The sequence below is a fragment of the Carassius gibelio genome, chromosome B1 (genome assembly GCF_023724105.1).
Source record: "Carassius gibelio isolate Cgi1373 ecotype wild population from Czech Republic chromosome B1, carGib1.2-hapl.c, whole genome shotgun sequence".
NCBI lineage: Eukaryota > Metazoa > Chordata > Actinopteri > Cypriniformes > Cyprinidae > Carassius > Carassius gibelio.
Genome location: NC_068396.1, coordinates 22,617,216 through 22,638,506, shown reverse-complemented (window position 1 = coordinate 22,638,506; position 21,291 = coordinate 22,617,216). Strand labels below are relative to the sequence as shown.

At 36.8% G+C, this 21,291-nt stretch overlaps 2 protein-coding genes across 3 annotated transcripts; one reads left to right on the top strand and one right to left on the bottom strand.

The window, feature by feature from the left end:
• Positions 1 to 2: 2 nt before the first annotated feature.
• Positions 3 to 9,940, top strand: prmt9 (protein arginine methyltransferase 9). 2 transcript variants are annotated; one of them, XM_052547057.1, is made up of 13 exons: positions 3 to 220; positions 706 to 910; positions 1,051 to 1,199; positions 1,423 to 1,659; positions 1,766 to 1,933; positions 3,065 to 3,167; positions 3,970 to 4,082; positions 4,234 to 4,426; positions 5,159 to 5,342; positions 5,683 to 6,364; positions 6,600 to 6,753; positions 8,138 to 8,260; positions 9,515 to 9,940. In XM_052547057.1, exons 2-13 carry the CDS (start codon positions 713 to 715, stop codon positions 9,791 to 9,793), a joined length of 2,583 nt encoding a protein of 860 aa, XP_052403017.1. In that variant the 5' UTR covers positions 3 to 220; positions 706 to 712; the 3' UTR covers positions 9,794 to 9,940. The 2 variants fall into 2 exon arrangements, with proteins under 2 accessions (XP_052403017.1, XP_052403016.1); XM_052547056.1 differs by having other exon boundaries at positions 670 to 910.
• An 810-nt stretch (positions 9,941 to 10,750) lies between these two features.
• On the bottom strand, positions 10,751 to 18,179 carry LOC127949625 (transmembrane protein 184C). Its single transcript, XM_052547059.1, has 10 exons — positions 17,673 to 18,179; positions 16,297 to 16,427; positions 16,146 to 16,182; positions 15,620 to 15,825; positions 14,913 to 14,987; positions 14,133 to 14,226; positions 13,703 to 13,815; positions 12,993 to 13,092; positions 12,437 to 12,608; positions 10,751 to 12,212 (listed from the first exon to the last, which is right to left on the bottom strand). The coding sequence occupies exons 1-10, from the start codon at positions 17,787 to 17,789 to the stop codon at positions 11,917 to 11,919; spliced, it is 1,341 nt and encodes a 446-aa protein (XP_052403019.1). The 5' UTR covers positions 17,790 to 18,179; the 3' UTR covers positions 10,751 to 11,916.
• Positions 18,180 to 21,291: the final 3,112 nt, after the last annotated feature.

Below are 21,291 nucleotides of genomic sequence, written 5' to 3'. Positions count from 1 at the left end.
GTTTCCGTCCGCCTGATTCTGCAGAGCGGACCTGCAGGACAGGAGCAGAGCTGCTCTGTCTGAACTAGCTCATAAATATAGAGAAAAAAAACTGTATATATAAATATATTTAAAAAAATTACATTGCAGTTTTTGGTTTAATGACAGCAGTAGGCTGGAGTCTTCAGGGAAATTGATTAAAAAATCCAGTTCAGCGATTCAGCTAGCAAACCTGAGGCAGGTAACTCAAACAACCATAAATCCAAAAACCAAATAATTCAGAAATTGTTAAAATAAATAATAAATTAAGCATATTTAATAACAGCTTTTAATTACGTAGGTTTCGTATTTCTGTTTAGGAAAACTATACAATGTTCAGATGTTATAATGATATATGGAAACGTAATGGAAACGTTTTTTTTTTTTTTATGTACTGTACGTAACAGCTTTGGAGGATTAAATATTGCTTTGTAATTAGTCATTCTATACATGATTACCATTACATGAGTAAATAGAGCTACTAAATAAATACTATCTCCAAACGTCCAGTATACTCAAATTGAAATGAGTTACATTTCACACGAAGTCATTTGTATGTTTATATTTGACATTGGTGGAAATATTTTCTATTGGTATTTTTTTTTGTCCCAGAAACATTCCTTGTCTGTCGTTCAATTTATTCAATTTCAGCACATGCTACAGCACATAATCAGGTCTGTCATTCAGAGAAAACATGCCTAATGCCACTACAAGACCAAAGAGGACGAGGCGTCACAGGCGAGCTCAGAGAGAAGATGCTGTGAGAAACGAGCTGGTGTCGAGATCACTGGAGAGCGCTCAGCAGTGTCTGTTCAGTCAGGACTACGGCACTGCTTTTGTTCACTACCTTTTGGCTCTAAACCTTGCCCCAGCTCTAAAAGACTTTGCAAATGTAAGCCAGTGCTTCCTTGGTGTTGTAGTGTGTGTCTGATCTGTCTGTTAAGTGTGTGGTGGTGAAATGATGTATCTAAAGTTCAAAAAGCTTAAGAGCCTTGATGCAAAGCCGGTAAATGTGTGTTTTCGTGTTTACAGGAATCCTTTAGATTTACTCTGTTTAAATGGGCAGACGAGCTGGACTCTCTTGGACGTATCCAGGACCTCTTTAATTGCTATGAACAAGCTATGGAGTTGTTTCCAGTGGATGAGGTTATAGTGAACAGCATGGGAGAGCATCTCTTCAGGTTTGGATAATACACTTATACATTAATGTTATACAAATACCTATATAATATTATACATTAAATGTATTACAATTTAAAATAAGTGATTCTATTTTAATATTTTAAAATTAATTTAATTCCTGTGATGTCATTGCTGAATTTAAATATTTTGTTCAAACCATGTTGCTAATTTACAAACCTAATCCCTAAGTCAATTGTTTTGTTTTTGTGTTTTTTTTTACAGAATGGGGTTTCGGGATGAAGCTGCTGGGCATTTTTACAAAGCCCTTAAACTCCGGCCAGACTTCCCAGAGGCAAAGGAGAACTTTTACCGTGTTGCCAACTGGTTGGTGGAACGCTGGCACTTCTTAATGCTCAACGACCACGGACGGAACCACAAGTACCAGCTGGCTGTTAAGAAAGCTGTCGAGGAAGGATGCAGCTCTGTTCTGGATATTGGAACTGGCACAGGCATCCTCGGGTGAGAGCTTTCAGAAACTTGTTACATAGCATTGTTATTTAACAAATGTCTGTTTCACCTGATATACAGTTGAGTTTGTTTTAACGCTTTTTGTTTGGCATGTTAGTATGTGTGCAAAGATGGCAGGCGCCGCTGAGGTCTATGCCTGTGAGCTGTCAAAGACAATGTATGAGCTGGCGTGCGAGGTGCTCTCAGCCAATGGGATGGCAGACAGCATCAAGATTGTTCACCTGAAGTCTCTAGACATGAAAATTCCAAAAGACATTCCAAACAGGTACATTTTTCTTTATTTCACTAGCTAGGACCACGCCACAAACCAGCTATGCAACTGGGGAAGAGTAGAAAGAGGATGAAGGGGTCGAGGGAATGGGATGATGGTCAGGTTGATCAGGGAATCTTGAATTGATGGCTCAGGGAGACTCAGGGTGGGGGTACCGTCTCTAGAGTATATTTAGGCCAGACAATGAGGACCCCCCGATACAACCTGATAGAAATATAATGTGGGATAAGGTTGGTTGAATGGATGAGAAAGGGAGGGAAGGGTGGGTTCTCGAGAACGAGACTAGCAGAGTGGTGTGAGGTGGCCCGGAATATATGGAGGTTTGGAAGTCAGGTGATTGTTTGAGGCGTGGCCCTGCTCCCGAACTTTAGTTAACCTCACTTAACCCCATATAGTAACCAGATTCATTTTGACAATTATGATTTACGGTTATCTATTGAAACTATTCGGTAAGATGTCTCATCAAGATTGCATTTGTTTGATCAAAATATACAGTAAAAACAGTGATACTGTGAAACATTATTAGAATTTAAAGTTACAGTTTTCTATTTTAATAAATGTTAAACTATGATTTATTAGTTTTCAGCAGCCATTACTCCAGTCACATTATCGTCTCATGATCCCTCAAAAATCATTCCAGTATGCTGATTTGCTGCTCAAGAAACATTATCAGTGTTCAAACCAGTTGTGTTTCTTAGCATTTTTGTAGAAACTGCTACAATTTACTTCCATGGAGGAAAACCTTCAGACTAAATTTTCCATTGGGATGCTTTTATTGAAGGTGATGCTTATCCTGGGTTTGAGTAACTTCACATTTGTCCCATATTGTGATCCTCTCTCATAGTGCTGCTGTGTACTAGTGTTTTTGTCGAGGGGTGCAAGTTCACATGCCTTGTGTCTAGCACTGGTCTGGATTATTGCCAGGCAGACATTTGTCCACTAGGAAGCCTTTTTTATGTGTCTTTTGTTAAAAAAAGTATTAATTTCTTTCTTTTTTTAATCACACTGACCCCAATCTTTAAGAAATTATATATTATTTGTAAAAATATTGCTTTACAAAATGTCTTCAGTTCATTTAAAGTGCAAATGTTCTCCTAAATGTGTTGATTATGTTCGATTGGTTAGAGTGTCGCTGGTTGTAACAGAGACGGTAGATGCAGGGCTGTTTGGTGAGGGCATCATTGAGACGCTGATCCATGCATGGAAGCACCTGCTTTTACCTCCACCTGTAAGTCACTTTTTTTGAAGGATTTCAGTATGTGTTTGCAGTATTGACTGTTCTGACCAGCAAAGCCACATTGAGGTCACGTGCTGCCACAAATTCAACTCTGATTATAGTGTAATCCTTTTATACAAATGCTTTTATCCTGTCTTATCCGTGTATGTTTATCTGGCCAGAGATTTTTGTCTCGGAAAATGTCAAGCTGTCTTGCACCAATGTTAATAGCATGCTTGGCAAAAGATTACATACTTTGCCGTACTACAATCAGATTCTTTCTTCTAAATCCTTACTTAAAATATAGCAAGCTTTTTCCCATGTAAGTCTCAGAGAGTAACCTCAAGTTACATACATTTTTGGACAACAGGGACGCCTAGTGGCTTACATGCGTATAAATAAATGCTGGTGAATCAGAAATAATTTTTAGAAAATATGCTTGATGGCTAGAAAGTATACATGTAATATAAAGCTGCTATAATATAAAAATAAAAAAAATAACTGATTTTGTGTCCATTTTATATAATACTGTCCATTGCACTAGTGTAAATTATGTTCATAGTTTCTGCCTATAGTGTTAGTGTACATAATCTTTTACATAATCCATCTGTATAGTATGTTCATAGTACACCTATCTGTATATCATGCTGATAGTATTTAAAATCTGTAAATTAATCTGTATATTCTGTACTTACTGCTTTTGTTGCATTGTACCTTACATGTGCAATGACAATAAAGTTGAATCTAATCTAATCTGATAATGCTTCCAAGTCTATCACAACAATTGATTATTAAATCTTTTTTTTTTTAACAGAACATGCACCAACAACCCTTGTCCAGTCCCTCACAAACGGGCCGGGTAATACCTGCTGGTGCAACTGTGTTTGGAGTCGCTGTGCAGTGCCGTGAGATCCGTAGACATCATAGGTGAGAGACCGAAGCTGCTTATGTGTGAGTGACACATTGATAAACCTCATATTAAACTTAACACGATACCAAAGAAGCAGGCTCTGGAGTATGATCTGAAAAAGATTTGGGTGAACATTTAGCGACTGAATGACTAATCAACCTTCCGCAGGCTGTGTGCGTCTTCAGTTGGAGGCTTGGATCTGTCTGCAGTAGGACAGATTTTTAGTCCTGTGAGCTGTCTGGCTGATGCTGAGGACAGCACTGAGCCCTATACCACTGAAAGACTGAGCCGCCTGCGTGGAGGATACATTCAGCTCACACAACCTTTCACAGCTCTGGACATAGACTTCAATAATGTGCAGGTACACAACTCCGTGTAATAGCTGAGTGTTGAAATAAAAGTGTCTTTTGATAATGCAGCAAGCCAATTGATCAGAAGTCACAGTTAAGACATTTTAATGTTTAATTTTATGTTCCTGTAGCTCAATCGGTAGAGCATTGCACTATCAACCGCAAGGTTGCGGGTTCGATTACCCGGGAACACATGATAGGTAAAAATTGATAGCCTGAATGCACTGTAAGTCGCTTTGGATAAAAGCGTCTGCTAAATGCATACATTTCATTTTAATTTAATTTGATGTTAAAAAAGATTTCATTTTCAAATAAATGCTGTTATTTTGAACTTGTTGTTGTTTCAGGATGAACAGTGTTTATTGAGCACCAAATCAGTATATGGGAATGCAGTCTAAAGCATCATGCAAAAAAAAAAAAACTAGAGTAATGGCTGCTAACATTCAGCTTTGCCACCAGAGGAATAACTTGCATTTTAAAATATGTTAAAATTGAAAACAGTCATTTTAAATCGTAATAATATATCATAATATTAGTTATTGTACTGTATTTTTGATCCAGTAAATGCACCATGGGTAAGCACGAGAGACAAAAAATAATTTAAAAATCTGACCCTAAACTTTGGATGCATTATAGTGTAATAGAGACGTACAGTGAACATGGGGGGAGATGGGAGAGAAGCAACACAACTGAATGAGAATAAAGTGGTTTGGTTGCAGTAAGTGGTATTCTCTGTGTTGCAGGAGCTGGAGGGGCTTTGCTCCAGAGAGGTGGTGCAGCTGCGGCTGTGTGTCACTCAGGAGGGTGTTCTTGATGCTCTGGCAGTATGGTTTCAGCTCCACCTCGACCAGGACAACCATCTGTCCACTGGCCCACAGGAAGACACATGCTGGGAGCAGGCCATCTATCCAATACAGAGTCCATTCAGTAAGAGCAACTGCATGTTAATAAGGAAATATAGAGAATAAGGAGTGTAAAGATGACCATGACTCAATGGTTCTCAAGTGGGCATGAAATAGGATTGTGGTGTTTTCTTCTTTATAGTGACTTATAACTGAAAGAAAAAGAATGTAGGCTGGGACATGCTTAAACATGCTAGCAATATTCTAAACATGTTAGCAAAATGTTAACAACATGTTAATCGTGTGTGTGTGTGTGTATTGAATATGCATCATTTGAGGTTGTGTGCAGACGAGGTTAAGCTACAGCCAGTTCGATAGATCATTTGAATAATAATGAATTGACTTGAATTCATGTCGTCCCTCAGACACTGTGAAATGTGGTGATGAAATACTGGTGGAAGTTTCCTGTAAGGACTCTTATCTCAGGCTATGCTGTGCCGCTATCATAAGAGATGGACACACATTCCGTATGGACAGCGTAACTCCCAAGATCCTCGCTGCAAACCCCGAGGCCGAGCTGTGCAGTGCTCTGGCTGGCCTTCAAACCAGCCAGCAGAAACCATCCTGCGCTTTTATGCTGGAGTCGACAGAGATCGCCCTGCTCAATAACACAGCGTATCATAACAGCTTCCAGAGGGCCATGAGCAAGCTTTTGGTTTCTCTTAAGTCAACTAGGAGGTCACAACAATCAGACACAGAACTGGATCCGATCTACGTGCTCGATGTCTCCGAGGGCTTTTCTGTGCTCTCCTTGATTGCAGCCCAGTTAGGCTTCGATTCAGGTGAAGACAAACAGATCGGCCCTGGAACGGTTCAAGCCTACAGCTCAGTGGAAAAGGAGCATCACCAGACTATGTTGAGACTGCTGGCCAAAGGAAACGGTGTGCTTGAAAGCACACTGGAGTTCTGGTTAAGTCATGTGGAGGATGATTCTGCAGTTCTTCAACGGCCAGCCACTGAGAAGCTCTGGAGCGCCATCATTCTCGACTGCATAGAGACCTGTGGCCTTATTAGACAGAAAATGTTGGAGAAAGCAACGTTAGCTAGGTAAGCGTTTACCATATTTTCCGGACTATAAGTCACACTTTTTTCATAGTTTGGCTGGTCCTGCGACTTATTGTCCAGTGCGACTTATGTATGTTTTTTTCTCGTCATGACGTATTTTTGGACGGATGCAACTTATACTCAGGTGCGACTTATAGTCCGAAAAATAAGGTAAATCTGTATAATTAGTTCTTTTTTTTAGGTTTGTAAACAGTAGTTTTTGTTGTGAATATTGCAGGTGTTTGTTGGAGGACGGTGGGCAGATCTTTCCAGAGCGCATTGTGATCCACGGGATGCTTGTTGAGTCTGACACGCTGCTTCGGGAAAGCGCTGTTCAAGGGACAGAGCCGACTCTCGGGTTCAACATTGCTCCATTCATCAATCAGTTCACAGTATGTGTTTGGCTCTGTCAATACAACAATTGTGTGTAAGGTCTCATATCTACTCTGGAACATTCTCTGGTATATTTAGGTTCAATGTTTTATAGGCTTTGTTAACACTGAACCCAAAACTAATTTACAAACCAAATCTATATATCCATGTTGGTTGCCATAAAAATTTGCAAATGCTTTATTTAAAAAGTGAAAGTTTTGAAGTGCACGAGATGACATTATTTTTACACTTCACATGTGCTTTGTCCCAAAACTGCTTGCTTGTTCACTGCTTCACATTTTACTACATTCAAATACCACAAAGTTCATTAAATGTGGAAATAGCAAGAAAGAAAAAAAAAAAGAAAAAAAAGTGAATTTACATAAAGCATTGTGTATGATCCATTCTGACCTTTCAGCCTGAAATATGTTTTTAAAAATCATATTTTAATTGGGTTTATAGTATACCAGTAAAAATATATTTTTAATAAATAAATAAAAAAATATAACATCATATAAATAGTAAATGAATGTAAAAATATATAAATAAATAATTTACAATTACATAGTAAATAAAAATCTATAATTTACCAAGAATATATTAATCGTACAAACATTAGTTTTTTTGTTATTTTTTGTTTTATATCAAATTAACTTTCCATTTATCAAAGTATCCTATTATTAAAATATTTAGCAGCAAAACTGTTAGAATAATAATAATAATAATATTTCTTTCCTGAGCAGATATTAGAGTGATTTCGGAAAGATCATGTGATGCAGAAGACTGGAATAATGATGCTGAAAATTCAGCTTTGCCAACACAGGAACAAATGCCATTTTAAAATCTATTAATATAGGAACGAGTTCTTTGAAGTTGTAATAATATTTCACAATATTGCTGCTTTCACAGTGTGATTCAGTGTGTCTGGTCTCATCAAAACTCCATTCTTCTGTAATCAGAAGCTTTTTAGCCTTTTTGTGTAAACATTATTGTTCAGTTTGTTTTTACAAGACTCAACTTTGACCTGAGAACTCGAGTGCACATTGTAGTTCAAATTCCAAAATGGGGTGTTAGCTGATTTTTAAGACCTATTGAATTGAAACTCAGTGTATGTTCCATTCATCTCATTGGGCCTCAAAATGGCCAGAAACAGCTCTGCTATGTGGTTAATTCTAGATGCTTTATACAGTATTGTCAAATGCCATACTTCCTTACAGAAAGACCAGGATTATGTCAAACAGTTAGGGTTGGTGAGATACCATGGATTATCATTTTATCAAAGATCAGATTGTCCATTTCATGTACCAAAAGAAATGTTATACATAGTAAATATATTCTGTGGTTTCTGTAAATGACAGAATTAAGGTGTCTAAAGAATAAAAATGTCTCTTCTTCTTCTCTTAGGTACCTGTTCATGTGTTTTTGGACCTGTCCACGCTTGAATGTACACATCTTAGTGAAGCAGTAGAACTCTTCGCTCTGGACCTCATGAACAGCACTGTCAATTACACTGACAGAGAAGTTAAAGTGAGTTCTGGCTTCTCTCTCTCTCTCTCTCTCTCTTTCAGTGATGTGATTGTTCAAATAGTTTTTGTTTATTGAAATAAAGCTTTACACTGAGCTGGGTAGATTACTACAAAATATAATCAGTTACCAGTTCCAAATTACATGACCAAAACTGTAGTTAGTTACGGAATCCATTACATTACACGTTTTAGGGAATATAATCAGACTACTTTTTGATTACTTTTGACGCAAGTCGAAATCACTAAGTCAGTCAGAAAAATGTACAATTAAAATAGATCATTTTAAAATAACATCAATCAAAATAAAACACTTAAAGCTGCGGTAGGGAACTTTTGACGCTCTAGCGGTTAATAAACAGAACTGCTTGCATCTTGCGGAAGAACATCGTAGCCGGAACTACTTCTCTCTGTTTATGTCTATGAAGAATCACAAAGGTACTGGGTTACTCCGCCGGGGTACCCCCGAAGCAATCTGAAATAGTCCGAATATATAAACACTTATTATAGGTGCACCCTAGTGATTCAGGACAAGATAAAAAGACGGTTTGGAAAATGGATTCATGGTGTACTCGCTTATTATATAAATTTTGTACATTTTGAACACATAAAAAAGTTACGGACCGCAGCTCTGATTGGTTGTTTCTTAACGGGAGCGATGTATTTCTGTAATAGGACCACTGGGAGGAGCCAGAGGAGCTTGATTTTTTCACAGATTATCTGTCTCATATTCTACTGTCAGGACATAATGACAGGTTTAACAAATATGTAAATTTTTTTTACAAAAGTTACCTACTGCAGCTTTAATAAAAATGAAATTGAATTCGTTTACCTGCATGTTATTTTTCAAAAGATAATGTAAAAGCTAAAAAATAGAATGTGAGAGAATATGTAAATTATATAAAAATAAAAAAAAAGTATTGCTTTTAAATCAAGTGATCAATAAAAAAAGTAGCTGTAGTCCGATTATGAGTATTTTAAGATGTATTTTAATCTACTTACAATTACTTATTTTTTTTTTTTATCTGATTATGTAATCCAGATTACATATAATCAGTTCCTACCCAGCTCTGGCTTTACATTAAATAATAAGTTTTAATGAAAAACAAGATAAATCAAATTTAACAACATAAAATAAATCCAAATACTAAAAAAAATACTATAAACTAACAATTTCAAGCTTGTTTTATTTCATTTTAGATCGTTTTAAGAACTTATATTAAAATGGAAATTGCCTTTTATTTTGTGCATTTGGCAGGTGCGGGTCAAAACCTCAGGCAAGGTGACTGCCGTTGCTTTCTGGTACCAGATCCATCTGGACTCTGAGCAGAGCGTCAGCACCTTCAGTGAGGACTCTCACTGGAAGCAGGCGGCGGTGGTCCTCCAGCAGCCCCTGACGGTCAGCAGAGGAGAGTGGGTCAAGCTCAGCATCCAGCTCCACAAGAGCAGCATCTCCATTACAGCTGTTAAAGAAGAAGGGCTGGGGGCTGATGATGATGATATCAGGGAGGCGGAGCCTATGACCAGTGACTCATGATGTAGGAGGGGCCTCCTGTATTGATATACCACACTCCACAATCAGCGAATTGCTGCTGATCGGCAATTATTTTATGGCTGTATGGTAAACAAAGTTATTATTTTTATGAACCAGCACACATTTTACATTAAAATAATTTCACCATGACTGTGTGTGGCTTGATGCTTCTTATAGGTATACTTAAAGCTGCAGTAGGTAACTTTTGTAAAAATATATTTTTTACATATTTGTTAAACCTGTCATTATGTCCTGACAGTAGAATATGAAAAAAATCAAGCTCCTCTGGCTCCTCCCAGTGGTCCTATTGCCATTTGCAGAAACTCCATCGCTCCTGGTAAAAAATAACCAATCAGGGCTGCGGTCCGTAACTTTGTTTGTGTTCAAAATGTAGAAAAATGTATATAATAAGCGAGTACACCATGAATCCATTTTCCAAACCGTGTTTTTATCTTGTCCTGAATCACTAGGGTGCACCTATAATAAGTGTTTATATATTCGGACTATTTTAGATTGCTTCAGGGGTACCGCGGCGGAGTAACCCAGTACCTTTGTGATTCTTCATAGACATAAACAGAGAGAAGTAGTTCCGGCTACGATGTTCTTCCGCAAGACGCAAGCAGTTCTGTTTATTAACCGCTAGAGCTTCAAAGGTTACCGACTGCAGCTTTAAAGAAACAGTTCACCCAAAAATGGAAATGTGCTGAAAATGAACTCATCTTCAGGCCATACAAGATACAGATGAGTTTGTTTCTTAATGGGAACAAATTTAGAGAAATGTGTCATTACATACTCACCAATGGATCCTCTGCATTGAACTGGGGATAAGCATTCTTTCTCCGTACAGTGGAAGGAAATGGTAACATTATACATATTTGGAATGGCATGAGAGTGAGTAAATGATGATTTCTGGGTAAACTATTCCTTTGAACTTGGATGGAAGGCAATTAAGCAGAAATACACATTTCCATGTGAAGTTTAATGATTCGTGACAACCACTGTTAGATAAGGCAATGCAATCGTTGTACAAACAATTGCAGAAAATGCATCTTTTGGAAAACAAATAAATGGGAATATTTCCCACAGGTCCACATCTGTAATGCTAGAACAATCTGCCCTTACTGTTCTACTATATCTGACATTTAAATCTCATGTGCAGCTGATGTTAAAAACTGACAGATCACTGAAAACATTAACAAAACAAAAAAAGTTACAACAATAAGTCAACTTTGGCTGATATTTAGACGTTGCATCATTTCCCGAGGCGAACTTAAAGCCCTCTACATTTTCAATAATTAACTAAACTGTTTTTAACCTAATTTTCTTTGTTTAATCATTAAAATAACCAAAAACAAAGACACAAATGCTTTTTGAGAAGGACAAAAGAAAGACCACTAACAGTATTATTTTATGTGTCCACAAATACATGAATCTGTTATGAAAGCAAGCAGTCTAGGAGAGGCTGCAAAGCTCTGAAGCGAAATAAGCCGAAATATGGGTGCTTCGGTATTTTGTGCTTTAGAGCCAATGTTTAAACTGTAGTTGCTTTACCACATGCATATACTCTTCTGAGAGGAGATGTTAAAGATCTCCATGGCATCCTGGCAAGTAGATATTACTGTACATGATCAAGGTGCTGCTCCATGGAAGAAAAAAAAATTAAAACACTTCCCACATTACTTAAAACATATTTGCATTCACAGATAAAAATGTGAAAGTATCAGATAATGACAAAGAAAAAAAACAAACTAAAATTACTTGATAAATTAGGAAGATGTCAATGACATGTTGAAGTAGCATTATCAATACATAGTGTTTTTTAGAATAAAAACATTCAGAAAGCTGTCTTAAATTAACCATTATCTGATGGTGTGAAAAATGAATTACTGTGCTTGGCTCTGTCAGTTTATAATTTGGTCATGTTTTCAGCAAAGCAATCCCAAACTGAGATAAAAACGGAGGACCAACACCACTCAAGTCCTTCATATGTGTTCTTGCTACCAAAGCTTCACCGAGCCCCTCTGAACACACGAGTATGAATGGTTACCAAGAGTTAACGGCGGCTGCATATACTAGAAACAGTAGTTAACGCACATTAGATCGATGTGCATTAACTATTTGTGATGCTAAATGATTGCTGCATAGTCTGAGCCTGGATCTGTATGATCGACAGATATCAGAGCGGACGTGATATCATCCACATCTCCTTCCCATGGTACGCTGCCGAGGTTGGCAGGAGCAGAGATGGAGTGGGGGGTTACGGTGTGGCCCATGCCCTGGTAACGGCCCTTAGGAGATGGAGGGGTGGAGGACGATTCAACGCCTGGATCCTGAGAACCATCTGACAGCAGTCCTCTGTTCTCATCCTGGAAAACCTCTTCACCAAAATATGTTTTCCTTGGCCGACCCATGACAGTTCTCCCTGAATCGAAGCACATAAATAAGATGAATAAGTGTTTTTGTGGTATTGACGAAGATTTCACAAACTGATTCCTGTTCAGGAAATATGAATATAAGGTGCAAAAACCCTTCACTAGTATTACTGGTAGACATCCGAGGAGGAAAGAAGTATGATTTGACTGCTTGATGTAGGTGAGGTATTTTGTAAGAATCCAAAAAAGTTAAGAAAAGACTGTCGTGACTTACCGACATTGCGCACTTGTTCCGAGATGTCGGCCCGTATATCTGAGACATCCCACATGGCCAGGAAGGAATCAAAGCAAGAACCTTCCTCTGCTTCCTGTATGTAGGGCTTGTAAGTGAAGCTGAAATGATGGGCAATGGCTGCCAAAAACATTTCCACACAGATGATGAAGTCCTGTGAGAACACAGAAAAACAGACCTTTCAGTTTAAGGTTACTTCCTCTTGTGCAACCAGAAGTTCATTAATGGTGCTGAAATAACAATGGTGCATTGTATACCTGGTAAGCCAGTCAAAGATATAAGGACAATATTATACGAGTATTTTAAACTTACATTTTATTTTAAAGGAAAAATATCTAAAGATGATGCTGAAAGTCTAATCCGATTCAACGATCTATGCTAAGCTACAGCTAAAGTGCTAACGCCAGACCCAGAGATCAGCTGAATGGATTTGAAAAGGTAAAACTCAACGGTTTAACACTAGGGGAGATGGAAAATGAGCCTATTTTCAAAAATAGTGGAGTGTGTTCCTCTCATGTTGAGATCAAGGTATGCATACCTGTAATCCAGTGGCTACAGCCTCCACACTGTCCCAGTCCCAGGTGTGCGACTCTGAGATCACACCGACCTTCACTAAAAGTGCAATGACCGCAGCTTGCCTAAGACAGGTCAAAGAACATTATAGGGTGGCAAAACTATCATAAAAAAAATACTGGGAATTATAATAATAATTATTCAATTTAATATTTGATTTATATATATATATATATATATATATATATATATATATATATATATATATATATATATAGTATGTTCTATTATAATATAATGATCCAATGTCTATTTTATAAATATTTGTATTTTAGATTATTTAAATTCCATTCTCTATAAATTCTCTATAAAATGAATACAATGTGTCCACATTTTAAATCTTTAAATATTTGAGTTTTCTCTTATTTTAACAATTTCAAAATTATTATAATTAGTAGTAGTAGTATGCAACACAAAACATTTTTATCCTTTTGATTCTAGGGTGAAAAATAACCTGGGCGCGGGGGGGGGGGGGGGTGGCTTTTAAAGGCTTCGTGCAATTTTCTCATAAATGTATATAGATTATTATAATTCCGATCAAACAAGGTAATTAACTGTCATGATTTAGTTGTACCATCCTGATACTATATTAGTGTATTCTAGAAAATGGAAACTAAATTTGACTAGAAGCAGCTCTGAATTATTACAGTGTTAAATGTGTAGAGAACGGTTTACCAGAATGACACAAAAACCACCAGCTTGACACAGAGGAATTTGCCCACAGGTTTGATGGGACTCAGCTCTTCTCTCAGAGCCTTGTAGAACAGCACAAGACAGTACATGGCAAACTGAAGAGAGAAAGTTCAACATTATTGCCATTAGATAATCAGATCACCAAAGCAACAACAGTGAAAAGATAATGAATAGTTCATGCTCCCTAAGCTGTTCACTGTTCATAAGCTGCATAAACACACATGAGGGCCTGTAAAGTCTGGTTCGTTTTTATTTCACATCAAATGAATGGGTAAAAACCCATAAAGATGGATCTGTAAACAGGGCTTTAGTTAGACTTTATCTTCCTTTTACTGCTGCCTGGTTCCTGAATGACTGCAGATTCACTCATGTGACAGTCTTGCATAATATTCAGGACAGAACAGGTACTTACAAGCTGAGAGAGATTGTTGACGATAACCAGATACGTCCAGGCATTTTTTGAACTGAAGTTACCTTCATCGTAGACCCCACAAAGCTGACAAATCCTAATTTGGCAGGACAGAAATGATGCAAATCATTGACCATCAGACAAAGTTTTTATTCTAAACTGATATGCTTATTTCCATAACAAATGCTTATTTTTATACCATATAAAAGCAGAGACTAGGGTGTAATTTTAGCAGCAGGAAAATAAATTTAGTCTTGAGTTTAAAAGCATCAGAGCACAGAAACATGTGGAAACCTTAGTGTCGACTAAAGGGGTTTGTTGATGCACGTTCATGAACAAAAATGAGTAAATTACACTAGCATTCAAATGTTTGAGGTCAGCAGAACTTTTTTAATCAATAAACTGTAGTTAAAATGTAGCTAAAATGTTGGTATTTAAATTGCACATTTCAACTACAGTCCACTTTAAAATATATTCAAATAAAAAACATTTGAAATCATAATTTTAAAATGATAGTTTTACCATTCTAAATTGTGATAAATGTAATTAAAAAATGTTATTGTATTTTTCATAAAATAAATGCAGTCGTGTTGAGCATAAAAGACTTTAAAAAAATTAAAAGCATCTGACCCCGAACATTTGAACAATAGTGTACTGTATACCGGTATATTGCTTGCTTATGTATCTTTATATGGTGTAAAACCACATCAAAACTCACAAAAATGTGACGATAGTAAATGGTTGATTAACCTCAACAACATACACAAAATGAATGACACTTACAAAGCAATGACTGTGGTGACGGGTCTCACAACTGTGTACTGCAGAACCCCCAGTTTACATCTCAGCAGAAGAACTCTGTTGAGAGAGAGAGAGAGAGAGAGAGAGAGAGAGAGAGAGAGAGAGAGAAGATAAAAATCAGTTCAGTAAAAGTGCTGTTCTCAATAAGAAAACGGAGAAAAGAGTCCATGAGAAAACATTGATGCAGTATAAATAAAAGTTTCCCTGGCACTGTATAAAATCAATTAAAGGTAACTTCACAGTCACATAACATAGAGCTCTACTGTTCTCTAAACAAATTTTTTTTTTTCCTTAACACAAACATATTTTTTCCAGTTAAAATGCTGCTGGTTTAAATCAACAGACTTTTCACACATTATCGCCACTGCCTAACGTAAATCTAAAAGTTTGCAGCCGTCAGCAGCAACAGCTAAAAGCAGCCAACAACCTCAAGAGAGCGTTCACTCTGCAAGCAATTTAGAAGAAATCTCTTCCTGCTGTATCTAAACAAAAGACTTTCTATTCCCATCCTCTGCTTTAAAGAGGGCCCCAAAGGAGAGGATGGTAAAGAGGTAATGGAGGCCCTCAACATAAGAGCCTCAGCCATAACGTCTTGACTTTCTCCTTTAGTAATACAAACAACAGAAACGCATTAAATACCACATCCTGCCCCACTTTCATATCCTATTCATGTCTGTGCAAACACTCACTCTCCCATGGGCCACGGAGGGCAGCAGCAAAGAGGGGGCAGATGCTTTTGTTGCTCCTGCACCTCCAGCATCAGCACCAGACTGGGATACTGGTTTCCCAAAAAGTTGAGAAGGAAGGTCATGAAGTTGTAGATGACATAGGCCTCATAGCACTCTCTACATGTGTCTACATAGATGGCAATGTTGGGATACTTCAATGCAATCCACTGTGAAAACAGAATAAGAGACCAAAGAGTAAAGAGAACTTTTATAAAGAGCACAGAAATTCAAATTACAGCAAAAAAAAAAAAAAAAAACGATTGGATTCACATGAGTTTGGGCAAGTAAAGCACTTTTCTGGTCCAACTCTTAAAGCAATCCAAGTCATAAGCATCTGCAACATCAGGCCTCACATTAACTGATTGTCGAACAGAAAAAGGCCAGTGTTCAATTCAATGCAAACTTAATTGGAGACAAAACATCAAAGAAGCTATTTGCGATTCAAATATCAACATTTTAGCTATCATTGTGATCACATGATACTCACACTATCCAGGCTGTATATAGGAACCATCCATAATATTCTGAGTATGAAAAAACATGTGAACATGTGAGAAACAGACAAAACAATTGAAGATAATGTCAATGAATATTGCATAAAAAACAACTTGATATTAAAATGTCCCATACAACAATACCTGATAATAGGTTTTTGCAGCTCCGGTTGTGTGTAGTGTACTAGATGCTGCAAAATCCCCCACAGTGAGATGGGTATAGTCATAAACACAAATATCCCAGCGATGAACCATGCCTTATTAGGAGTACTAACCTATGAGATTACAAGGAGAAAAGGAATACCATCAATGTGAATAGTCTAAACTAGCACAAATACTATTTAAATACTATGTTTTTCCTGTGTGAATCAAATTTGACTCTTATATACAGTGGTGGAGTTTTTTTTTTAGAACAATATTTTCACCAGCTAAAAATTGTTTAAATTAAGTTTTTTTCTATCTTTTGCAGTAGTGTGACAGTAGGAAATATCAGTTTACATTTCCAAACATTCATTTTGCCATTATTTTTAATAATCCAGTGATTTTGGTCTGACAACAGCCAGTGCTCCAAACAGAGATCTGATCTGATGATCATCCAGTCTGCGTGGAATGACATGAAGAAACAGAACAAACTGAGACTGACTCAATCCAGAAAAACTGTGGCCACGTCTCCAAGATGCTTCAAGAGATCTACCTGAAAAGCTACAGTACTGAGAAAAGTTGTAGGCACTTGTGTAAGAATGCTGTACAACGAGGATGCTGTCAATAATAATGTCGTAGATAAATTTTATTTATCTATTAACTATTAACTCAATGAAATCAACATTTGGTGTGAGCCTCGTTTGCATTTACAGCAGCTTTTGCCCTAGCTGCACTTGTGCATAGTTTTTCATGTAGCTTTACAGGCAGGTCTTATGTGTATTTATATTTTGAATAAACGATCAGTTTTCATTTTAATTTTAGTAATTTTGCTGTGTTTGTGTTTTATTTTTTAAAAATAACCTTTTTTCAATTCATTTTTTCATCTAATATTTCTATTCTATTCGAATGTTTATCTTAATTTTTAACTATTGTAATAGTTCTTATTTTAGTTAACAATAAAAACACTTATCTGACGCTGAAGTATATTACGCAGCTTAAAGTTGACTTAATTCACATTAGAAAATGCTCATTTACTGACAGCTGAAAAATACAGATAGGCTATTATAAAACAAAATGTTAAGATCCCATTATGATTGATAGAAAACGTGTCAGAAAGTTTCATTTCTTAACCTATTAATATATAATTAGTAATTCAATAAATCAATTTAAGTAATTCCTTTTCTATAATAATACATCTTTGGGACCATATTAAAACACATTTTCAGGTTTAGACCTGTTGTACTATAATCAAAATGGTTTTCATTGCAGGACAAATTAGACTTTTTAGGACAACAACAGAGAGTTAACAACATTTATGAACACATTCGAAAGTCAGCTGCTTAATCTTTAATGCATGCAACTCTAAAAAGACCTCTGACCCCTGATTTCTGAAGTTCCCATATACAGAGTGGAAGGACCACCAGGAGCAGCAGAATGTAGAGCAGCACCACCAGAGGCCGGATCCACCGCCTCCAGTTCCCGCATGTGCACGGCATCTCTCCCGCTGTTGCCGAGCTCTCACATTACCCTATGGAGTTTTACACAGAGAGAAGCCGAATTAAGTTCTCGGCAGTTCAACACCCGTGGCTTGGTTTAGATGCATATGACGCGTACAAACACGACTGAGATCTTGATGAATCATGAGTCAAACAATCAGCTGATTCATCCCAATCCCACAAACATCACTAACGTTACGTTCAAGAGCCGCTCGCAATAGCGTCCATTACAAAGTTAGCGCAAGATAATATTTTATTATCTTATAGCAGAAATCATGTTACAAAATACACACACAAAACTTCATTGACTTCCAAAATAAACAAAGTGAGCGAGAGCGAGAAGGTAATAAACAAAGCTGGTCAGAACTTCCTGTTGATCTCGTAGCAGGGTTCTTCTCCTGTTTTGTGAAACATATTCACCGTTTAGCGCCACCGCTCGGATCGGAGAAACAACAAACTGGCGTGTAGAAACAGTAACTTTAGGTTAAAATTATTTGTTATGACAGAAACGCCTCTTAATAGAAACCCCTACCACCATTAATTTGCTATATTGTAATTTAGAATGCTAAACTTATATGAAACATTACTTTAAATGGGCAAAAATAATTGGAAAGGAATATTGAGTTTATTCATTTCCAATTCAATTTGTTGCGAATAGTAGGCTATGCCTAGTTCTGCACAGACAGATTTGGACCCATTTTTGTGGGCATCAATCCTCATCATATAATCAACCATAATGTTTCTAGTATTTTATTAATATAAAGGTAAAAGCTTGTGATGCCGTATATAAAATTAAATTAAGAGCTTGCTGATTTAAATGATACATTTTCTGTCATTCAACATGATTGGAAATACATGTAGGCCTAATAACTAGACATGAAATTAGTAGGCTAGCCTACTTTATTTCCTTGGATTTTCATGCAGCTATTTTTGTATTGTTTTTATTCGTATTGTTCTATTTTTACAAAGAGATTAACTATTTTGTGGAAAGTTAATATTCATCATCACTTAGCATGTGTGCACCTTATGTAACCCTTCCTTTGCCTGGTCTTTAGACCACTTTTGTGATGTTTTGTTGCCTTTTTTTTCTCTCCCTTTAAGTTTGTTGAAGTGTACATGCTATTTAGGAGAGTCTTTTAACAAAAAATTACTTAAATTTGTACTTCGTGAGAAAAGATTAGTAATAGTATAAGATTAATACATATATAAACTTACGTATAACATTTAAACTTTCTTTAGGACTACCCTAAGAACATGTGGAAGTCTTGTGCGGAAAAAAAAAGGTGAAAGTGCTCAGGCTGAAGGCGGTTCACTAGATGGCAGTGCCTGTTAACACTTTTCATGCAGGGTTATCCAAATAATCCATTCGCTCTATATTCCATATAAAGTGTTCCTGAACAAAAGCCAGCAATGTCTCTAAGACGGTTTCCTTTTTTTAACAGGAAGAATGCGCTTTCCTGAACAACAGAACAGTCCTCAAATTACTGTTTCTAATTAAGATTCCTGGGGTGTGATGAAAAAGTTGTATTTTTTCCCCCGTACTAAACTAATTACGACAAATGCGATATCAGCACGAATGTACATTGTGTTTGTATCCAGCAGTGAAGAGTAACACTGCACAGAACCCAGCTATTGTAAGCTTGTGCATGGATATAAAACAGGAGTTAATACACATTTCCCCTTTTTCCTGAAAAAAAAAAGATATATTTAGTTTATGCAGTTTATACATTTATTTAATAATTCAATTGTAAATAACCTTGAGTGTGCAATAGCTTAAATTTACAGATGTTATTAGGCCTGATTGTAAACAGTCTCCCCTTGTCAGATCCAGCAGTCTCGCAAAAGACATACGAGCAGCTCCACTGTTGTTTCAATTACCCACCAAATGTGGAAGACAAGTTAAAAGGTCTTTTACATGGAAAATCAGCTACAGCTTGGACTTTCCATGATGAAAGCAGAGGCAGGAGCTTGACCTGTAAAACTCAAAACTATTTTTTTTATTTATTTTTTTAGATCTAGGAAGGAACGAACTGCATCAACACATTGTTTGTGGACTGCTATGAAGCAGGAGGCAGAACTTTTCCTTTATGTCGCTGCTCTGTCATCATAATGTCCCCCGGTTACAGAAATGGCTCATTGTGATGGGACAGATTGTTCATGAATATTGAATCGATCCTTTTGGCTTTTATAAATTAGAAATCGCTCTTGCCACACTCATGTGAGCGTCTTGTTGGATGACTTGGAGGGATAGCGCTGCAAAATGGCATGCGGGACTCTGCCATGTCGGGGCAGGGAAGACAAACAGGCGGTGTGCTTGAGAAAATCAGATACACGTTTAAAGTTTAAACGCCGAGTGACGTCCACATCTCATTTGACTCCCAGCAGGAGAATTCTGCTTCTGTGTTGCTTTGGGTGTAATTTAGGCATCAGTACATATTGGGCTAAATGAAGAGAGTGGAACGTGGTTCACGGCTTTATGTCTTTGTACATGTGTGAATTTTGATCTTCATGAATTTCAGATGGATATCCTCAGGACAGAAAATAAGTCAAATATTTATGACAGATATTGTGCACAAATGAGTCTATCCAATCCTCAGTAGCAGTCAATTAAATCAAATACTGTTAGGAAATAACCTTTACGCGCTTATATGTGATGAACAAAGCTTTATATGTGTAACTGCTCTCACTATTTTGTATTAGTTTTTGATTGATTTTGAAATCTCTTGCGTGACAGATAAGGTTACCTCATGCTCATAAATAGAGCTGACCGCACTGCATGCTCTCACAGTTAAGACTCATTTGTCCACAGATTTGATCCAAATGCCGTTGGTTTCTTACCTTTTAAGTATAATATCAGTGGTGTTATGTAATATCAGAAATGTGTTATTAATATAATTCATGGTGGAGCACAGATACAGCCAAAGTTTATCTCTGTTTGATTGTAATGGAGCGTTTGGCCTTAGAGAGCTACAATATAATGCTGTTTTTTCCTTAGAACATTTGTGCTTTCTTAAAAGACTTTAACTGAAGGCAGTTTAAAGTATTATAAAGGATCTTAAATTATTTTATATATTATGTTGTATTATATTATACTTTTTAAAAGAGTAAAGTCTAAGCTATAAGGATGATTTTTAGTGAATAAATACTTCAAATGTTATTTCCTTGCGCAAAAAAAGCACACACATTCTGAAAAAGGGGGGACAAGAACACAGTTTGTTTCAGGTTTTAGAACAACTTTGATCAAAGTTTTTGATCCACTTCAAATGTTGACTAGTGCATATTGCACTCACATTTTTTTTTTTTTTTTGGCCGTTTTAGTTGCCTTTGAGCTTCATTTGCTTCTTCCTTGGCGAGCGCAGAGGTTCCCACCAAATTCCTAAAACCATTCCTCCTTCTCCCTGAAGGCAGTTTCATATGCATGAGAAAGAATATCTCAGACCTCAGATGATAAGTCATATATTTTCCCATTAACGTGATTTGAATAATTTGACGAGAGTCTCAA

Coding starts and splice junctions, on each gene's coding strand:
- prmt9 (XM_052547057.1), top strand. CDS start 713: ATGCCTAATGCCACTACAAGACCAAAGAGGACGAGGCGTCACAGGCGA. Junction 3,168..3,969: donor ACCTGCTTTTACCTCCACCT/GTAAGTCACTTT, acceptor TTTTTTTAACAG/AACATGCACCAACAACCCTT. Junction 6,365..6,599: donor GAGAAAGCAACGTTAGCTAG/GTAAGCGTTTAC, acceptor TGAATATTGCAG/GTGTTTGTTGGAGGACGGTG.
- LOC127949625 (XM_052547059.1), bottom strand. CDS start 17,789: ATGCCGTGCACATGCGGGAACTGGAGGCGGTGGATCCGGCCTCTGGTG. Junction 14,988..15,619: donor CCTCCGTGGCCCATGGGAGA/GTGAGTGTTTGC, acceptor CTCTCTCAACAG/AGTTCTTCTGCTGAGATGTA. Junction 14,227..14,912: donor GTCACCACAGTCATTGCTTT/GTAAGTGTCATT, acceptor CTGCCAAATTAG/GATTTGTCAGCTTTGTGGGG.